Raw genomic sequence first — 17,449 nt, forward strand, 5'->3', positions numbered from 1 at the left:
TCTTAGCTGTTTTGTTAGTGTAATAAGAGACGTCCAAGACAAGAATGTAACATTACGTGCATGATGAATGACGTATAATTCAACCGACAAAAGTTGTAGTTCTTCCGTAGCGACTTGCTAGAAACGTACGTATTTAAAACAAACAGCTGTTTCAAAATTCAAGTTTGAAATATGACCACGTGGAATTTAGTGTTGTAGAACAAAACTTGAACGTCTCTTCAAGTAATGATAACAACAGACAGATCGAAAGCCGCGAAAACTACAAAATAACGTCATCACTAGCTCGTGGCCTGTGAACACAACGCGAGTCGACTCGGGAGCGCGCGTCAGCTGACACCCGCAGAGAGAGCAGAGCCAGACATGGATCAACTCAAAGTCAAAGACAGGATCCTCGAAAACATCTCTTTTTCCGTCAAGAAGGTAAGAAGCCTCTATACATGCAGCACTGATATATCGACCTTCTCTAGACTGTAATTTGAAGGTTAGTTGAGGTGTTGCTGTTTACGCTATCAAAGTAGTTGGGCCTCCCTCCCCCCCCTGCTGTGTTTTGGTGAAGACAAACGCCTTGACATCTTAAGAACAACATCCAGTGTTTCCAAGTCAAGGTTGAATGAATACCAGATTAGCCAGTCTACTGTCGCTGCACTAGATTGGTTATTATAGTTTATAATGTTCACGTATATCGTAGTTAATTTCTGCTTATCAGTAAAATGACATGAAGGGGATAAAGTCATTTCAGTCAAGTAAACACTTCTTTACTGCATGTGCTTCATAGACACATCAGAACAGTGACACGATGCCCCTGCAAACAAGTCCTGTGATCAAATGAGATTCTATTAATAGGACAAACAGAGCTTGCTGCTTACTTTATGGGTCCATCCCAGGTCATCCTGTCTTTTTGTTCTGGATATACCTACTGAATCTTTGCTGTTTGTAAGGTCAGAATGTTTGTTTTTTTCTTTCTTTCTTGGTCTGTCTTTTGCACCTGTGATTCTGAATATCCATCTTTTGACTTAATCATTCAGATTTTAGCTCATCAGGTGCTTGGCGTTAGTATGTTCTCATGGATTTATGATGGACTTACAAACCATAAAGCTCGGCTTTCATCAGTGAATCACAGAAAACAAAAAGTGCATTTCTCATTTTAGGTTGTTCATCCAGAATGAAAAGGATTGCTTGGAATGTCATGGCTCTGTGCGCTTCAGAAATTTACCAGACAGAACAAACATTTTTCATTCATGTTCACATGATGATTCATAACATTTGATCCTCAGTTGCAGAGTTACTTTGCTGCCTGTGAGGATGAGACGCCAGCCATCAGGAATCACGACCGGGTTCTTCAGCGGTTGTGTGAACACCTGGATCACGCTCTGCTTTATGGGTTAGACAGACTGCACCAGAGCCGTTGAAAATTCAAGCACTTTTTAAGTAGACATTTGTAAGCACACAGGTCTTCTCTTTTCTCTCTTCAAGGCTGCAGGACATCTCATCAGGTTACTGGGTCCTCGTATTACACTTCACACGGCGAGAGGCCGTCAGACAGATTGATGAACTCCAGCACATAGCTACCAATCTTGGCAGAAGTAAGACCAAAACCTCTGTGATGTGCTTCATAATGGTACACTACTGTTCAAAAGTATGGGGTCAGATATATTCAGATGTTGAATATTGTGTGGCACTGTTTGGCCTTGTTTCATGTAGTTAACCATAACTTCTGTGTTGTTGTTCCACAGGTCGTGCCTGGCTCTACTTGGCACTCAGTGAAAGTTCTTTAGAAAGCTACCTCCGACTTTTTCAAGAGAATCAAGGACTGCTCCAGAAATACTATTACAAGTGAGTGACTTTAAGAGAATGGGTATTATTGTTCTTCTGTGGTTTCAGATCTTAAAAGTGCTTCCTTTAAGCTGTCATCTGATTTTTGTGATTTGTTTCCTCCTTTGCAGAAATGCATTGGTTTGCAGTCATGATCATCTCACTCTGTTTCTTACGCTCGTCTCTGGGCTGGAGTTCATCCGCTTTGACCTCGAGCTGGTATTACTCTTCATGATTTGTTTTCCTCAGGTCTAGGATATACAGTTGAACAGCCAATCTAATTCTAGACAGGTGTCTGTCTTATACAGTTTAGTGCCAAAAAGTTTAGAAACTGCTCTTTAAAAGCGGTTTCAAAATATGAGAGAGTGTATCATTTAGGTGCCCTGATAGGTCAAAGTTTTTTTGGCCACGTTTGTATCACTCTTATTCCTTCAATAGTTATTTCTTAAATAGCCCTGCAGTACTTCAAATAAAAAAACATGCATAAACTATATACAGTCAAACCAAAAAATATTCAGACACCAGATATACTTTTTTACTAGTGTGGCTGCAGAACACTATAGTTAATTTATGTAAGTGAGGATAGCAAAATAAAGTAAACTGTGACGACATATACCCAAAATTCTTCATACAGTGGACTACCAGTAAAATTGATCAATATTTGGGACCAAAATTATTTGTACACTGTGACCTGACTATTTTAAGTGTTTTTTCTTTAATTGCTAATATTACTTTTTACACCACAGACTGAACAAAATTAAGCATTGCTTGGTCATTTGTTGACCTAAATTGGTATTATCTATTTGTGTACTTATATTTAACAGCTGATTGGTTGATTGTAATCCATTACATACCTTTCTATCAAAGTTATCTGACATTATCAAGACGAATTTGTTCATGAGTTCTTGTCATATTTTATTACCCACACATTTTCTAAACTATAGCAAATAAACCGATAATGTGAGAAATAATGAAGGTGTGAATTTTGGTTTGACTGTGTGTTATACTCATATATATAAATATAAATACCATTACCTAAACATATTTAATGTCATCTACCTACTTATAATATTGAAATACCATTATACTACATTTCCATTACTATATCTTATACTATACAATATCTTCCATGACTGAAAATTGATATCTCCAAGTCCTAAACATGCTTAATATTTTAATTGGTGACAGGACGTGCCATACCTGGATGTTGCTCCTTACATGCCAGAGTACTACAAACCTCAGAATCTGTTGGATTTTGAGGAGAGGTTGCCAAGCTCTGATAGCCTATCGTTGCACTCTTTCACTTCCCTCACCTCCACTAACCTTGAGTGGGACGACAGCGCCATTGCCCCATCCAGTGAAGGTGAGCTGCTCGGATTCAATTCTCCATCTTTTTCTCCCACTTTGTCTGTTACTATTCCAACTTGTGTCTTATTTTCACACTTTATTATATTGTCTTTCCCTTTTCTTCCTTTTTTTTATTTTACAAATTGGAATATTTCCATTGGTATAATTCATTATTCTGCACCAAGATGACCGTTATCTTAAAGGTTATTTATATAAAAGATGAGGGCAGTGAGAGTTCAATAATCTGTGACCTTACATGATCATCACACATTAATGCTTACATTTAATTCAGTGACACATTTCACAGCTCATTATGTCACAATGTCTCATTCAGTTTTTTTATTAGTTCCTGTCATACGCCACGTTTCACACACACTTTTGATTTCTTTCAGTTTCTGTTCTTCTTTCATTCACTTCATCATTCTTTCCTGCCTATTGATAAGTCTTATTTCTCCTTTTTTAGATTATGATTTTGGTGACATCTTCCCTGTGTTGCAGTCATTGCCAAGTGCAGACTGGGAAGGTGGGACATGGTTATTTCCCCCTTCCCCAATCTAACATTTGCAACCCTACACAATCCATCCTTCCAAAGTTACTAACCAGCATGTCCGTTTCACTCAGTGCACGTTTGTTTCATGCGCAGAATCTGTTATTGGCAATGTGCTTGTGATGAGTTAAGAGATGGTTTGCAGGTGCTCGTGGTCTATATTAGACTAAAAAGAACCCAACTCTTCGCTAATGCAGGGTTTTTTGGGGGATGGTACGCAGTGCCTGATGCAGCTGAAACTCACTGTCGTTTGACGGATTGTGTTTATTTTTCTGCTATTGCACCTGCAGCGGTGTGGCAGCTGGTTTGCATGTTTGCTGCTTGGATTTTAACCAACTGCTTCCAAAGCTTTAAATTCAATGGCAAATATCAGTCATGACTTATATGATAATGAAATGCTGACCATAATAGCCAAATAGCAGTCTTTTATATGTAGACCAAGTTTTTGCTTGCATGATATTCAATTATTTAATACTGTATATGCATTTTCATTATACTGTTTAATATACTATACATTTTTAATTGAATTAATTGTATTTAATGCAGATATAACACTAAATTAAGCAGTTTTACCAATTTTTTCATCCTCTTTCTAAAATAAACAGTCAGAATAGTCAGAACCAAAGCAAGACCTCCAGCACACGTGTCTGTCTTTAGTAATTAAAGGGAAAGTTCACCCAAAAACTTAAATTAGCCCATGATTTACTCACCTTCAAGCCATCCTAGGCCATTCTTCTTTCAAACGAACACAATCAGAGTTATATTAAAAAGTGTCCTGACTCTTCCAAGCTTTATAATGGCAGTGATTATTGCTTCAGTTTTGAAATCCATAAAAGTGCATCTATCCATCATATAACTGCTCCACGCGGCTCCGGGGGGTTAATAAAGGCATTCTGAAGCGAAGTGGTGTGTTTGTGTAACTTATTTTTTAAAGATTTTACAAAGTGTAATATCTAACTTCCGCTAACTGTCGTCTGCGCGTTCACGAGAGGCTGGTGTGTGGCGTTACAGCGTATGACGTAGGACGCTCCGGTGTGAATATAGTAGATCTCGCGCGAACAAAATCCTCCTACATGGTTCTTTAAACACCCTCGTTTTAGACTTATAATTCACGACCGGTGTTTTGTTTTGCTCTATCCCCTGCGCTTCTGCGTTTGTCACCGGAACTTACGCTACGCCTGCGTCCTATGTATATGCTGGAACGGCAGCCCTTTTGTGAAGTTGGATATTACACTTTGTAAAATCTTAAATATGGATATTTTTCTTACATAAGCGCACCACTTCACTTCAGAAGGCCTTTATTAACCCCCCGGAGCCGTGTGGAGCAGTTATATGATGGATAGATGCACTTTTATGGACTTCAAAAACGAAGCAACAATCACTGCCATTATAAAGCTTGGAAGAGCCAGGGCATTTTTTAATATAACTCTGCGTTCGTCTGAAAGAAGAAAGTCATATACACCTAGGATGGCTTGAGGGTGAGTAAATCATGGGCTAATTTAAGTTTTTGGGTGAACTAACCCTTTAACCCTCTGGGGTACTTCATTTATGGGTCACACTCAGGACCTTCGGGTCAAAAATGACCCGGAGGGCGGAATTAAGATAAAAAAGATTTGAGTTAAATCAATGAAATATATTTTTGTTCAATAATATTTTTTTCTTTTCTTTTTTGGTGTTTTGAGATAATTTGATGATTTATAATTAATATTTTATATTATATAATATTTATATTTTTTTGTTGTATTTCATTTTAGAGTCAAGCCTAGGCCTCATGAAAGCAATTTTTTTAAATGAGATCGGTGCCATCCGGTGGACACATTGAGCATTTTAATCACGCAATAGCAAATTTTTACCACTATAGTGGATCTTGCGTTTTATAAATAAAATAAAAAAAATCGTAGCTTCATCGGAATGGTCCGAAACTTGGTAACTTTATTGGTACTTGGTATATGAACACCCAAAAAATTGGGGACAGGATTTGAAAAGTCTAAGTGGTCGTAAAAAAAATAGTCACTCTCAGGACCTTCGGCCTACAAATCAGCCAGGATGCAGAAAAAAAGGACTCACACGCACACACACCTATACACACAAAAACACACGCACATACAAATGAACGCCATTTCAAAAGCTAATTGTGTTTTTGTGTAGGTGTGTGTGAGTTTTTTTTTGTGTCTGTTTTGCACTCTTGATATTTTAAAGATTCACCCCTTCATTGTGGAGTCCTTTTTTTCTGCATCCTGGCTGATTTGTAGATTGTATGCACAAAAAAACTCTGTATTTTCAAAATTTTGCCCATTTCCTATGGGGGTCCTATTTTTGACCCGAAGGTCCTGAGTGTGACTTTTTTTTTTTTACGACCACTTAGACTGATCAAATCCTGTCCCCGATTATTTTTTTTTTTTTTTGGGTGTTCATATACCAAGTACCAATAAAGTCACCAAGTTTCGGACCATTACGATGAAGCTACGATTTTTTAAATGTTTTTATAAAACGCTTCGGGTCATTTTTGACCCGAAGTACCCCAGAGGGTTAACAGCAAAAAAAATTATCTGCAAGTCATTTAATAATTTTCACTATTTGTGATTTATTTTCCCAAATTTTTTAGATAAATAAAAGGATGAGATAGCTGGAAAGCTAAGTTTTTCAAAACAGTTTGTTGTACATCTCTGTGCATTCGCCATGATTCAGTAGCTGTGTATCCTGCCTAACACTCCTATGAGTTACTAATACCTGCATGTCTAAGATGACTTCGCTTCTTGACGTTTTCTGACAGAGGGAGACTTGACCGATCCTGTCAGTGGGCCCCGTTCTTCAGGATCGGACCCTCAGACTGTTGTCAGTGACTGTGTGGTGATCAGGGCCTCTGCAGGTATCATCAGGACCACGTCTCTGACGCGAAGCCCTACGTTTCGGCGCAATCCCTTCAAAGAGGACTCAGACACTAACACTTCAGCTGATGTCACCCCGGTTCACATGGCTAGCCGTCATGCTTCCACGACAGGAGAAGATGCTGAGATCACCAGCACTGAGCTGGAAGTCATTAGGTGTGTCTTGAGCATTAGAGCTAATGGTGTAGGATTATAGTAGTGGCAAATCACACATTATCCGTTGAAAGGGTGAGGTGTGTCATTTTTGTTTTGTTTTACAAGAATGTATTTTAGTTTAATGCAACTATGAAGTATAGGCTAACTTCCTAAAGAATATTTTGAGCAGTTTTAGATGTCAATGTGTGGCTCAACCAGTGATGTTAGCCTGTCTTGTCAAGTAAATCTGTAATACCTTTTAGCATTACAATTTACCTTAATGACAGTTGCTCTGCTAGTACAATTTTTGGTTTAAGAGTCCTCCAAAACAGGTCGCTGGCCAAACATCATTCATTTAAAGGGGTCCTGTTATGCCCTTTTATGAAGTCTCGGTTTTGTTTTTGGGGTGTACTAGAATATGCTTTCATGCTTGATTGTTCAAAAAATATAATTTTCCACATAATTTTACATTTATTACAGCACCTCTTTCCCCAGTCTGGCCCAAACATGCCGCTTCGAAGAAGCCCCTCCTTCCGAAATATGAAATGTGCTGTGATTGGTTACCTGGTCTAGTATGTTGTGATTGGCACCGCTTAGCGCACGTTCGGGAAATGTCACGCACCTTATCATAACTGCAAGCTCTACTCAGATGTAAATATTAAGGATGGCATCAATTTCAAACCAATTCAAGCCGGATTCATTCTTAAGAATGGTAACAAACCTTATGTAGAATGGATTTAATGCTTTTATTGCAATTTTCTTATACATTTTAGATATGATGTTATACACCATTTAATCATGATATTTGTCGGAAAACTATGGAAATACAAACAGAAATCGATCACAAAACCATGGTTAATTTTCTTAAGGGGCGGTGAACAGCCTTACAAAAGCGAAAGTTTACAAAAGCTTGAGTAAACACAATATCAACATTTAGCTAGCAGGCGAGCATCGTAGCAACAACATTGGAACTGTTAATAGAAAACGCAACTACAAATAATAAGACATGCTTGCAATTGGGGTCCACAAACAACAAATTGTCCCGACAAAGTGGGAACTGCTTTGTTTCAGGAGAAGTGTTTGTGCGTAGCCTTCATTGTACTCTCTTAGGTTCTGGAAGCTGTTTTCCGTAAAATGTGCAGTGCACAGATAAACGTTGGGATTATAATGTTCAGGAACGGTGTTTAAAATAAATTCTCTTTGCGTCTCTTTGACATAGCAACAACAGTTGTCTTCTCTAATGCAGCTCAACCAGACCTCGCACCCTTTGTTTGCATATTCCGTTGGTGTGATTATTTAAATAAGTAACATTATAACTTCACAAAGCCCGGAAAAAAAACACTTGCATTCCAAATGACTCGTTCTTTGTAGCTTTTGGAAAGTGAATTCCGTTAAATAAAATATCTCCCTTGGAGTGGACTTTGTAACCTTGCAGATCAAACAACTAAAGTTGAAAAAGAGAAAAGCACAATAGGACCCCTTTAATTAAATAATTACAGTTGTATATGTTGCTTGCCAAACATTTTATTTAATCAGAATAAATGGATACTTTTGAATGGATGTCAATGGAAATTTTTGCAATAATATTTGGTACCACTAATGCCACAGAATTGTCACACTTCACCTTTAAACTACACTTAAATATAGTGTTCTTGTTTCTTTGTTTTACAATGACACTGTGCTAAATAGTTTTAACATTATTTATGATTTCCCTGTTTTGTTTTCATAAATGTATCTTTTGTGTGACAGAATGGCAAGGCGCAGAAGGCCTGGTAAGAAACGACGAGGAAGAGGGTCGACAGACTCTGTGAGCAGTGAGCAGAATGTCATCTCTCCAGATACAGCTGACACTGAGGAAAGCCTTCAGATAGTGGTTGAGAGAGACATTCTAGTGGACAAGCTTCACGTGGACAATCGGGGTCCTTTGGAGGGGCCAGACGGTCCTGGGACTGAGTCCATGATGAATGGGAGACGAGAAGGAGAAGATGAAGACCCGGAGGCTGGACTGAGGCTCCCTGAAATGACTGACACTTCTATGGACAGTGTGGGCCAACCCCTCCGTGACGTCATGGACAGGCTGAACGGTTCACTGGATGGAGAGAGCTGGCAACCACGTGAAGGTGAGGAGGGAGGGGATGGAATATGCACTAGTCACGATGGACCTTCCCATCAGCGGCCCTTTCGTGAGGACTCGGGCGGTGAACCTCCGGACCCAAGCCGTAGCTTCCTGCAGGCCCCCCTGCCACCTGCAGACTTCTACTGTTTTACCTCCCAGAGTCCAGAACCTGCTGCCTCGTGTGGTGGGCACAATGACTCTGCAGGGAATGGCGAGCCGCAGGATGTTTTTATTGGCGATGAAGATGAGGGAGAAGCAGAGACACCAGCTGCAGTGCAGGATCCCTCCATCCCCATAGAGACATCAGCTCAGGAGAAACCGAGTAAAGCAGAAGAAGAGCAGGAGGAGGATAAAGACAGTGCAACACAGTGCTCCCATCCTGCAGAGTTTAAGTGAGATTTAAGATTTTAATCAATGAGTTTTTATGCTTAGAATAGCTCTAATAATGACACACTATGTGATTTATTATGAGGTTAAGTTATTTGTTTTTGTTTGTTGTACAGGGTGGATAATAATCACTTGTTGCTGCTCATGATTCATGTTTTCAGGGAGAATGAAGAACAACTGTTTAAGGTAAAACTATATTTGGTATAATATCACTTAATGGATACCTATGTATTTGTAATTTTACATTGTGTCCATGCTGCAGCTTACTAGTGCAAGATATCTTGGCCACATTTCCTCATTTTGCCCATTTACTAAAACATTCTATGACATTTGTGACCCTCAGAGTCAGATGGAAAAATCAAACAAGGTATATACTTACACATATATAAATATATATACACTACCGTTCAAAAGTCTGTGTCGGTAAGAGTTTATGAAAGAACTATCTTATGCTCACTAAGGCTGTATTTATTTGATCAAGAAACAGTAATGTGAAATTTTATTGAGAACCGTTTTGTTTTATTTTAAAATTATAATTTGTTCCAGTGATGAAAGCTGAATTTTACAGCAGCTACTACTTTAGTTCTCATAATCACATGTCACATGATCCTTCAAAAGTAATTATAATATGCAGATTTTTTTCTCAAGAAGCATTTCTTAATATAATCAATGTTGAAAATGGCTGCCTAATATTTTGTGTGGAAACCATGATAAATTTTTTTTAGGATTTTTTGATGAATAGAAAGATTAAAACCAATTTTTTATTGAAATATTTTGTAACATTATAAATTTTTTACTGCCACTTTTCATCAATTCATGTATCCTCTATGACAAATTAATTAAAATTATGAATTTATTTAAAAAAAAACTAAACTTGAATGAAAGTGGTTAATGGTTTTGTGTTTGTCTAGTAAGTAATGTATATACACCGATCAGGCATAACATTTTGACCATCCATGTGGATGTTACTTTGACACGTACCACCTAAGCATTGTTGCAGACCATGTAAACCCTTTCATGGAAACGGTATTCCCTGGTGGCTGTGGCCTCTTTCAGCAGGATAATGCGCCCTGCCACAAAGCAAAAATGGTTCACGAATGGTTTGAGGAGCATAACGAGTTTGAGGTGTTGACTTGGCCTCGAAATTCCCCAGATCTCAATCCAATCGAGCATCTGTAGGATGTGCTGAACAAACAAGTCTGATCCATGGAGGCCCCACCACCTCGCAACTTACAGGACTTAAAGGATCTGCTGCTAACATCTTGATGCCAGATACCACAGCACACCTTCAGGGGTCTAGTGGAGCCCATGCCTCGACGTCAGGGCTGTTTTGGCAGCAAAACACAATATTAGGAAGGTAGTCATAATGTTATGCCTGATCAGTGTAGTCCTGAAATAAGAGACTCTTGAAAATTAAACCTGGGAAATGATACCAGTAAACAAGGCCTTACTTCAAATATAATTGGCCAACCTATAATTAAACATGTTATTTTATGCTTCTATTAATGTGTAATGTGAATAACACATACATTCTAATGAAATGTGAACCTCTACTGTAAAACGGCGCTGTCCTATTGATTGTTTGCATTTATTTCAGATGGTGAGAATGAGCACAGGCCACATGGAAGGAGATTTGCAGCCTCTGTATCTGCTGTTGACAGACTGCTACATTTACCTCTTGCGTAAAGGTCAGCAAACCTTCAGTTCATTCAGGACATTGTTAGGAACATATACAAAAGCGCTTGTTTGCATATGTTGTTGTGTCCCATTGATCTTCAGGGGCAGCAGAGAAGCCTTATAGTGTTGAGGAGGCGGTGTCTTATAATGAGCTTGACTACATCTCTGTGAGTAAACAATCTGAAGCCTGAACGATCAGTTTGGCATGCTGCAGAGAGATTAGAGCCCTTGTTTGTGCCTTAGGTGGGATTTCACCAGCAGACTATCACTCTGGTGTGCACTAACAGAAGGCGGCAGTTCCTACTGGACACAGCTGACTCATCTCTGACTGTGTGAGTTTTTAAAATTGAAGCACATCCCTATGAGGTCAATTAGTGTGCATGTCTTTGAAGAGTATTTCTTTATGTTCTCTCCTCAGCTGGTTTTTGACTGTGCTGAATGCAGCCATGGAAAACGGCTGTAGGGAGCCTCCCTTCCCCTCTGTTCTCACTGACGCCACCATGGAGAAACTAGCTCTTTCTAAGTTTGTATGTCAAGAGACTCACTGTGAGGTAAATGGAGAAGATCTATCATCCTGAATAATGCATGAGACTATGGCAGACAGTGGCTCACTTTGATAATCTTAGTTCTTCATGCTGACTCCTCCTCTTCCTAAAGCATTTATAAGGATCATAGAGTTCAGACCAGTATGACCTCCGCAAAGTGAGGGGGATGCAGGATGACTTCAAATTATTCAAATTAATATATTATTATTATTCATAGAATTTATATTATTGTTTATGTTTGTTTCCCAGTTTCTGTTTATAAAAAAATATTCACAACATGCATTGTTGTCATAATTATAGTGCATTTTTTGGACTGATATGATTTGTAAGGGAGGCCACAGAGCTTGCATAATATTAATAATAATAATATTATTATTTATTACACAATATATTTCCCCTTTAATGTATGAATTACATTTCAAAGAGAAAAAAATTATAATTTAGCCACTCACACTTTTCTTTTTAAAGTTAAAAATAATTGTTAAAAAAAATGTGCCTTATAAAACCACATCCTAGTTTCTGTTCAAATGACCAGTTTTTGAAAGGAAGACATTGCAAAAGTACTTTTCAGTTGCTCATCAAATAGTTAACTAAATGCACATGCTAGGACTTGCTGATTTTGTGCTTACTGTGTTTGTGTAGTTGTCGGAGATGTGTATCCGACTGTATTCTCTGGTTCACTGGGAGGACCCCATGGATGTGACAGTGGCTTCACCTACATCTCCGTCCAGATCCAAAGAATCCAGTAGCACTAAAGAGGGGCCACTGTTGTACCGGGCCGGGAATTCTTATTTGGGGAAGGAATTGTGGAAAAGCTGTTACTTAGTTCTCAGGTACAAAAGGGTTTGGCGCTTTAAACTATTTGTCCATGTTTCAGCAAGCTGTTCATGTGTACTGAATCTCAATCTACTGTTCACCTGGCAGCAATGGCATCCTGTATCAGTATGCAGAGAGAACAGATGTTACACCTTTGATGTCTGTTACCATGGGGTAAGCTTCCGCTGTTGTTCCAGCAGTGCTGGGTAGATTACTTACAAATTGTAGTCAGTTACTGATTCCTATTTACATGGATTTTTTTTTGTTAGTAACGTAATCCATTACATTACATATTTAAGATAAAATATTCAGACTACTTTTAAATTACCTTTAGACATCCCAACTCGTTTATCACATTGTTTAGGTATTCTTGTATGTATATTTTGATATAAAAATACAGAGAAAGAAGATCTATTCCATTCTACGTTATCAACAACATGAAGTGCATTAAATATTACATTAATGAGAAGCTATTAAGTAATTAAATCATATAAACTTAAAATAAATCGCTTAATAAATAAATAAAATTAAGCTTTTTTAGTATTATTTACTCATTTTACTAACTTATTAAATTAGTAACTAACAAGTAAACAGCTGACAAAAAAGTTGGGGAATCCCTGCATTGCATGCAAATATGAAATAATGTGAATTTGTACATTTGAAAGCCTTCCAATGACTGTAATAAATGGTTAATGACTGATAATGAGTGACAATTCAAATTATTATTAATGTGTTTTTCAGGAGCTGATTAGATATGCAATGTTGGGAAAACTCTTCTTAAAAAATAAATCAGAAATTATTTCTGTAAATCCATTGATCAAATGCTGAGTGGATCTCGGTTTTAGGCTCATGACTAGTGGCTGGTCTGTGTACATTTCCAAAAACCTGGAAGACCTTCTGAACGCATTTAAGCAGTAGGCCTTTTTAGAAAGGAAAATTTAAAAAGAAAAAAAAATAGTTGGGAGAATCAACGAATTGACAAATAAATACTGCCAATGTAATCCATAAAAAAGTAACTGTAGTCTGATTTCAAGTAATTTAAAATGTAATATAATCTAATTACATTTAATTATTTTTTGGAATTTGATCACATAATCCAGATTATATGTAATCGGTTACTACCAGTACACTGTGTTCCAGTTCATGGATTTCACTTTTGGCAACTTAATATAAAAATCAATGTGAAACATGCCCACTTAAAAACCGTTTATATTTTCATGCAGTTGTGTTTCTGTTGTAGGGGAGGGCACTGTGGAGGCTGCAGGCGTTCAAACAGCACAGAGAAGCCTCATGCATTTCAAGTAATTCTGACGGAACATCCTCCATTAGAGCTCAGTGCAGAAAACGAACTGGAAATGGCCGACTGGATGCAGCTTCTCTGCCAGTCTGTCTCTAAAGGGGTGAGCCACCATCACACACACATTAACCTTTTTTTCTGGATGCATTTTCCCTGAAGTTCTCAATTTATGTTGTCAAAGCATTCTGGAGACAAGATCTCTTTGCATTTTTTGGGAAGTGTGACTAAATGCACATTTTCAGACTTCTTTCTAATCATGCGTTTGCATTTGAAATGCTTTCAGATTCGCCACATGACAATGTGTTATTGTTCCTCATCAGTTCCAAACATGCCAACATTTGCATTTTAGTTGATGTTCAAGTTCAAGTACAAGTACTTTATTCAACGAAATTACTCACAACCCCAAAGGTCCATTTAAAACCTAGACTCAATAAAAAAAAATCCATTTAAATAAAACAAAGTTAACCATACATATACTAAAATACAAAACGATGTTGTAGATGTTTTCTTAGTTCAGAATTCCCCAGATGTTGACCGAAACATCTTGTTTATTTTTCTTTCTCAGATTATCCCACAAGGAGTAGCTCCTGCACCCTGTATTCCATGTTGCCTAGTGCTCACAGACAGGAAGTTGCTCACGTGTCACCAGGATTGCCAGACCAGTTTTTTCCGTTCTCTAGGAGGAGCTGATCTGAACGATGTCACAGCTGTTTGCCTGGAGGACAATAAAGAATACTGTGTCATTGTAAGACTTCATGCAGATTGTAGAGCATAAGATGTCTCTTTGAACAGATGTTTGCTATTTGTAGTCTCACATCTACAAATAGGGTGTTCCTTAGATCTTTTTTTCCCATGCTGTTTGAAAAAATGTATGCTTGTCATTATGAATCACATTAGTTTATGAATGCGAAAGCTTTTTTTTAACTTGTGCCCTCACCCTTTGTGTCTCTTTGCAGGAATTTGCAGAAGACCGTGCACACTTTCTCCCTCCCTGGGTTTTATATTTTAGCGGATGTGAGGAGCGAGATCGGCTACTTGCAGAATTGAGCCAAGCTTGGACTGCTGTTTACCAGGTGAAGAAACGGATAAATCCTGAAATATTTAAGCAGCACGACTGTTCTCAACATTGATACTAATAAGAAATGTTACATTTCGAACATCTAATCAGCATATTAGAATGATTTCTGAAGGATCATGTGACACTGAAGGATTACATCTACATTTTGAAGTATACACATTTTATTTAATTATTCATTTATATAATTGATTAACAACCTGAATTTCTACATATGTTTGTCCAGGTGACTCTGCCTCGTAAGCCGGTGTTAGACCCGTCGGTGCAGAAGAGGTGCGGGGAGGCGCTGGAGCTGATGAAGAGCGCCTGGCAGAGGAGTGACAGCCTACACAGAGGCCGAGCAGAGAGAGAACCATGGTGCTGACGACCTTTTGAATCACTACAGTGAGCCCAGGATTTTATAGGACAACATTGGGAAGTCAACTCACCAGCAAACCTACTGTTTATGTAGGTACAAGCAGACTCGGTGAGCTCTCCAGACCAGAGACAATACTGAACAAAGTGGGCTCATATAAAATTAAACTTCCGGTAATAAGGCCCGACCTCGTTTACACCCGCCTTGCACAAATATTTAAGGATTTATGCGAAAGGCTTTGGCTTTTACTAGTGGAAGTCTGCAACAGGAAATCAAAAAGACACTCATGTGTTTGGACTATAAAGAGTGTAAATACATAGTCAATTTTTTTTTTCTAAATACACCTTTCTTCCTTGTATAAAGTCTATGGACAGATACCGTTCATGCCTGTACTATATAAAGAGGTACAAACTGCTTTGTGAGCACTTGCGGAAGAGAATTTTAGTTATGTTTACACCATTGATATTATTTGGCTGCTTTAAGATAACCAATTGAAAGTATAACGGTTTGCATGGCAGCTTGGCACAGACACTCAAAACACAGAGAGAAAGAAATAGGGGGAATTGGTCTGGATTTCATTTAGATATTTCATATCAATCAGTACTGCTAACACTGGTGAGGGACCAGCATGTCACCGCTGCTGTTATAATGGACTGAAGAAATGTGTTAGAATCAATCATACAGTTCTAATAGGCTATGCCATTTAAGTTATTAATGCTTTTGCAACTAAAGTGACAATGGTTAGAAATGAAGGAGTCTCGATTACGGCTGAATTGCACAAGGTTCGGAATTATGCGTTCGTTGGTGTTCTGTTTGTACTTTTGTTGAGAGCTAGGTTTGAGGTTTTTTTTTTTTTTTTTACCATGCCATTAAAAGGATTTACAGTCATACATAAGCATTCACAGCAAAACTTTATCGGGTTTAAGAAAAATGCATTACTTTTTTTTTTGTTCTCAGTGGAATACAGTCAATCAGAAATTTGTTTAAAGTCACACTCTTCAAAAGGTGTTGTCAGCGCCTCTCTTTCGTTCTTTCTTTGTTTCTTTTAACCTAATTTTACACTGATCATCCATTGCTGTTTTAGCTTAAATATCAAAGCCATTCCCAGTTCCTTGTACATTAAATATACCATTTTCATTGACGCACTGTAAAGTTGTTTTAAGAATGTAGAATGGTTTTAAAGAAAGCAAACTTGAGTATGTGGATCTTTGCCAGACTGTGATGAATGGAAACAGAAGCAGAATCTCAGGTATGTTGAAGTTTGTTCCAGTCAACAGTGATTTTAAATAATACATTGCTGGACAATGATGGAATACAGTTGTTCATTAACAATTGAAATGTGGTTTTATGTTTCGTTTTATTTTTTACTTTCAGTTCTATATTTTTTATTTTTTTAATGGGAGTGACCAACAGTAGTCAATAATGTTGTTCTAACACTCTTAATGTCTCAAATACACTAAATGCTGCATGTACATTTTGGAAGATGTCATTAATATGATAACAAATAAATAAACATGCCTTTTTTTAAATGGAGAAAAAGTATGAATAACATGTCTGCATTTGTAGTGACACTGACATATTGAAAGGGGTAAAAGCTTGTGGTAAAAATCTGCTGAACACAAAAGAAGATATTTAGAAGAATGTTTGTAACCAAGCACATAGAGCAACCATTGACTACCATAGTAGGGGAAAAAATACTATGGTAGTCAATGGTTGCTCTCTCTGCTTTGTTACAAACATTCTTCTAAATATCTTCTTTTGTGTTCAGCAGAACAAAGAAACTCATACAGGTTTGGAACAACTTGAGGGTGATTAAATGATGACGCTATTTTCATTTTTGGCTGAACTATCCCTTAGAATACCCTGCAATTGTAAAAATATTTTGCATTTAAAGACTGATATTATACAGAGAACATACTCTCCTTACCGATATAAAAAAAAAACACATTTTAGGCTTGATATTAAGAAATGTGCATTGTGCAATAAAGAAGTACTCCAAATAAAGTTTAATTATAATATTTCTATCAGTAACTCTTGAGTGATATGTCAGTAAATATATTAATGGATTTGTAGTATACTTAGTATGAAATAAAATGTATTTTAAATACATTTTGTTAAAGGTTTTTTTTCACTAGGGTAAATAAAGTAAAACGGGTGTCATGGCACCATCTAATGGTGAAACATAATGAACTGCACAGTGAAACATTATCTCACATTATTTGCATGCATTTAATTCCCACCAAAATTGAAAAACTGTGGAACTAAAGTCGTCTTGTAGCTTCTTCTATTTGTTTTCTACATGTAAAAACACTTTATCCAATGTACAAAGTACCTATAGACAATGGTAATTAAACAACCTAGGTTAGTTCACAATATGAAGGTAACCAAATTCTATCCTAGTTTCTGTGATTCCTCTTTCTAAGGAACCCCTAAAATCTCTAGTGTTGCTTTT

The 17,449-nt window shown here is 37.5% G+C and overlaps 1 protein-coding gene across 4 annotated transcripts; it reads left to right on the plus strand.

Moving 5' to 3' along the window:
- Positions 1 to 306: 306 nt before the first annotated feature.
- On the plus strand, positions 307 to 16,994 carry plekhm2 (pleckstrin homology domain containing, family M (with RUN domain) member 2). 4 transcript variants are annotated; one of them, XM_079802555.1, is made up of 21 exons: positions 307 to 420; positions 1,275 to 1,381; positions 1,474 to 1,583; positions 1,734 to 1,833; positions 1,944 to 2,031; positions 3,001 to 3,175; positions 3,623 to 3,682; positions 6,480 to 6,750; positions 8,479 to 9,237; positions 9,349 to 9,418; positions 9,576 to 9,599; positions 10,830 to 10,920; positions 11,012 to 11,076; positions 11,153 to 11,241; positions 11,328 to 11,460; positions 12,097 to 12,287; positions 12,379 to 12,444; positions 13,511 to 13,670; positions 14,133 to 14,312; positions 14,524 to 14,640; positions 14,869 to 16,531. In XM_079802555.1, the coding sequence occupies exons 1-21, from the start codon at positions 361 to 363 to the stop codon at positions 15,004 to 15,006; spliced, it is 3,054 nt and encodes a 1,017-aa protein (XP_079658681.1). In that variant the 5' UTR covers positions 307 to 360; the 3' UTR covers positions 15,007 to 16,531. The 4 variants fall into 4 exon arrangements, with proteins under 4 accessions (XP_079658681.1, XP_079658682.1, XP_079658683.1 ...); XM_079802556.1 differs by lacking the exon at positions 9,576 to 9,599 and having other exon boundaries at positions 312 to 420; positions 14,869 to 16,994; XM_079802557.1 differs by lacking the exon at positions 3,623 to 3,682 and having other exon boundaries at positions 328 to 420.
- Positions 16,995 to 17,449: the final 455 nt, after the last annotated feature.

Source organism: Gobio gobio (genome assembly GCF_949357685.1).
Source record: "Gobio gobio genome assembly, chromosome: 21".
NCBI classification, from domain to species: domain Eukaryota; kingdom Metazoa; phylum Chordata; class Actinopteri; order Cypriniformes; family Gobionidae; genus Gobio; species Gobio gobio.

What these genes read in the sequence shown, in the direction of transcription:
- plekhm2 (XM_079802555.1), top strand. Translation starts at nt 361, where the DNA reads ATGGATCAACTCAAAGTCAAAGACAGGATCCTCGAAAACATCTCTTTT. An exon ending in TCCGCTTTGACCTCGAGCTG is followed by an intron (nt 2,032 to 3,000) that starts GTATTACTCTTC and finishes AATTGGTGACAG; the next exon opens with GACGTGCCATACCTGGATGT. An exon ending in GCCAAGTGCAGACTGGGAAG is followed by an intron (nt 3,683 to 6,479) that starts GTGGGACATGGT and finishes GTTTTCTGACAG; the next exon opens with AGGGAGACTTGACCGATCCT.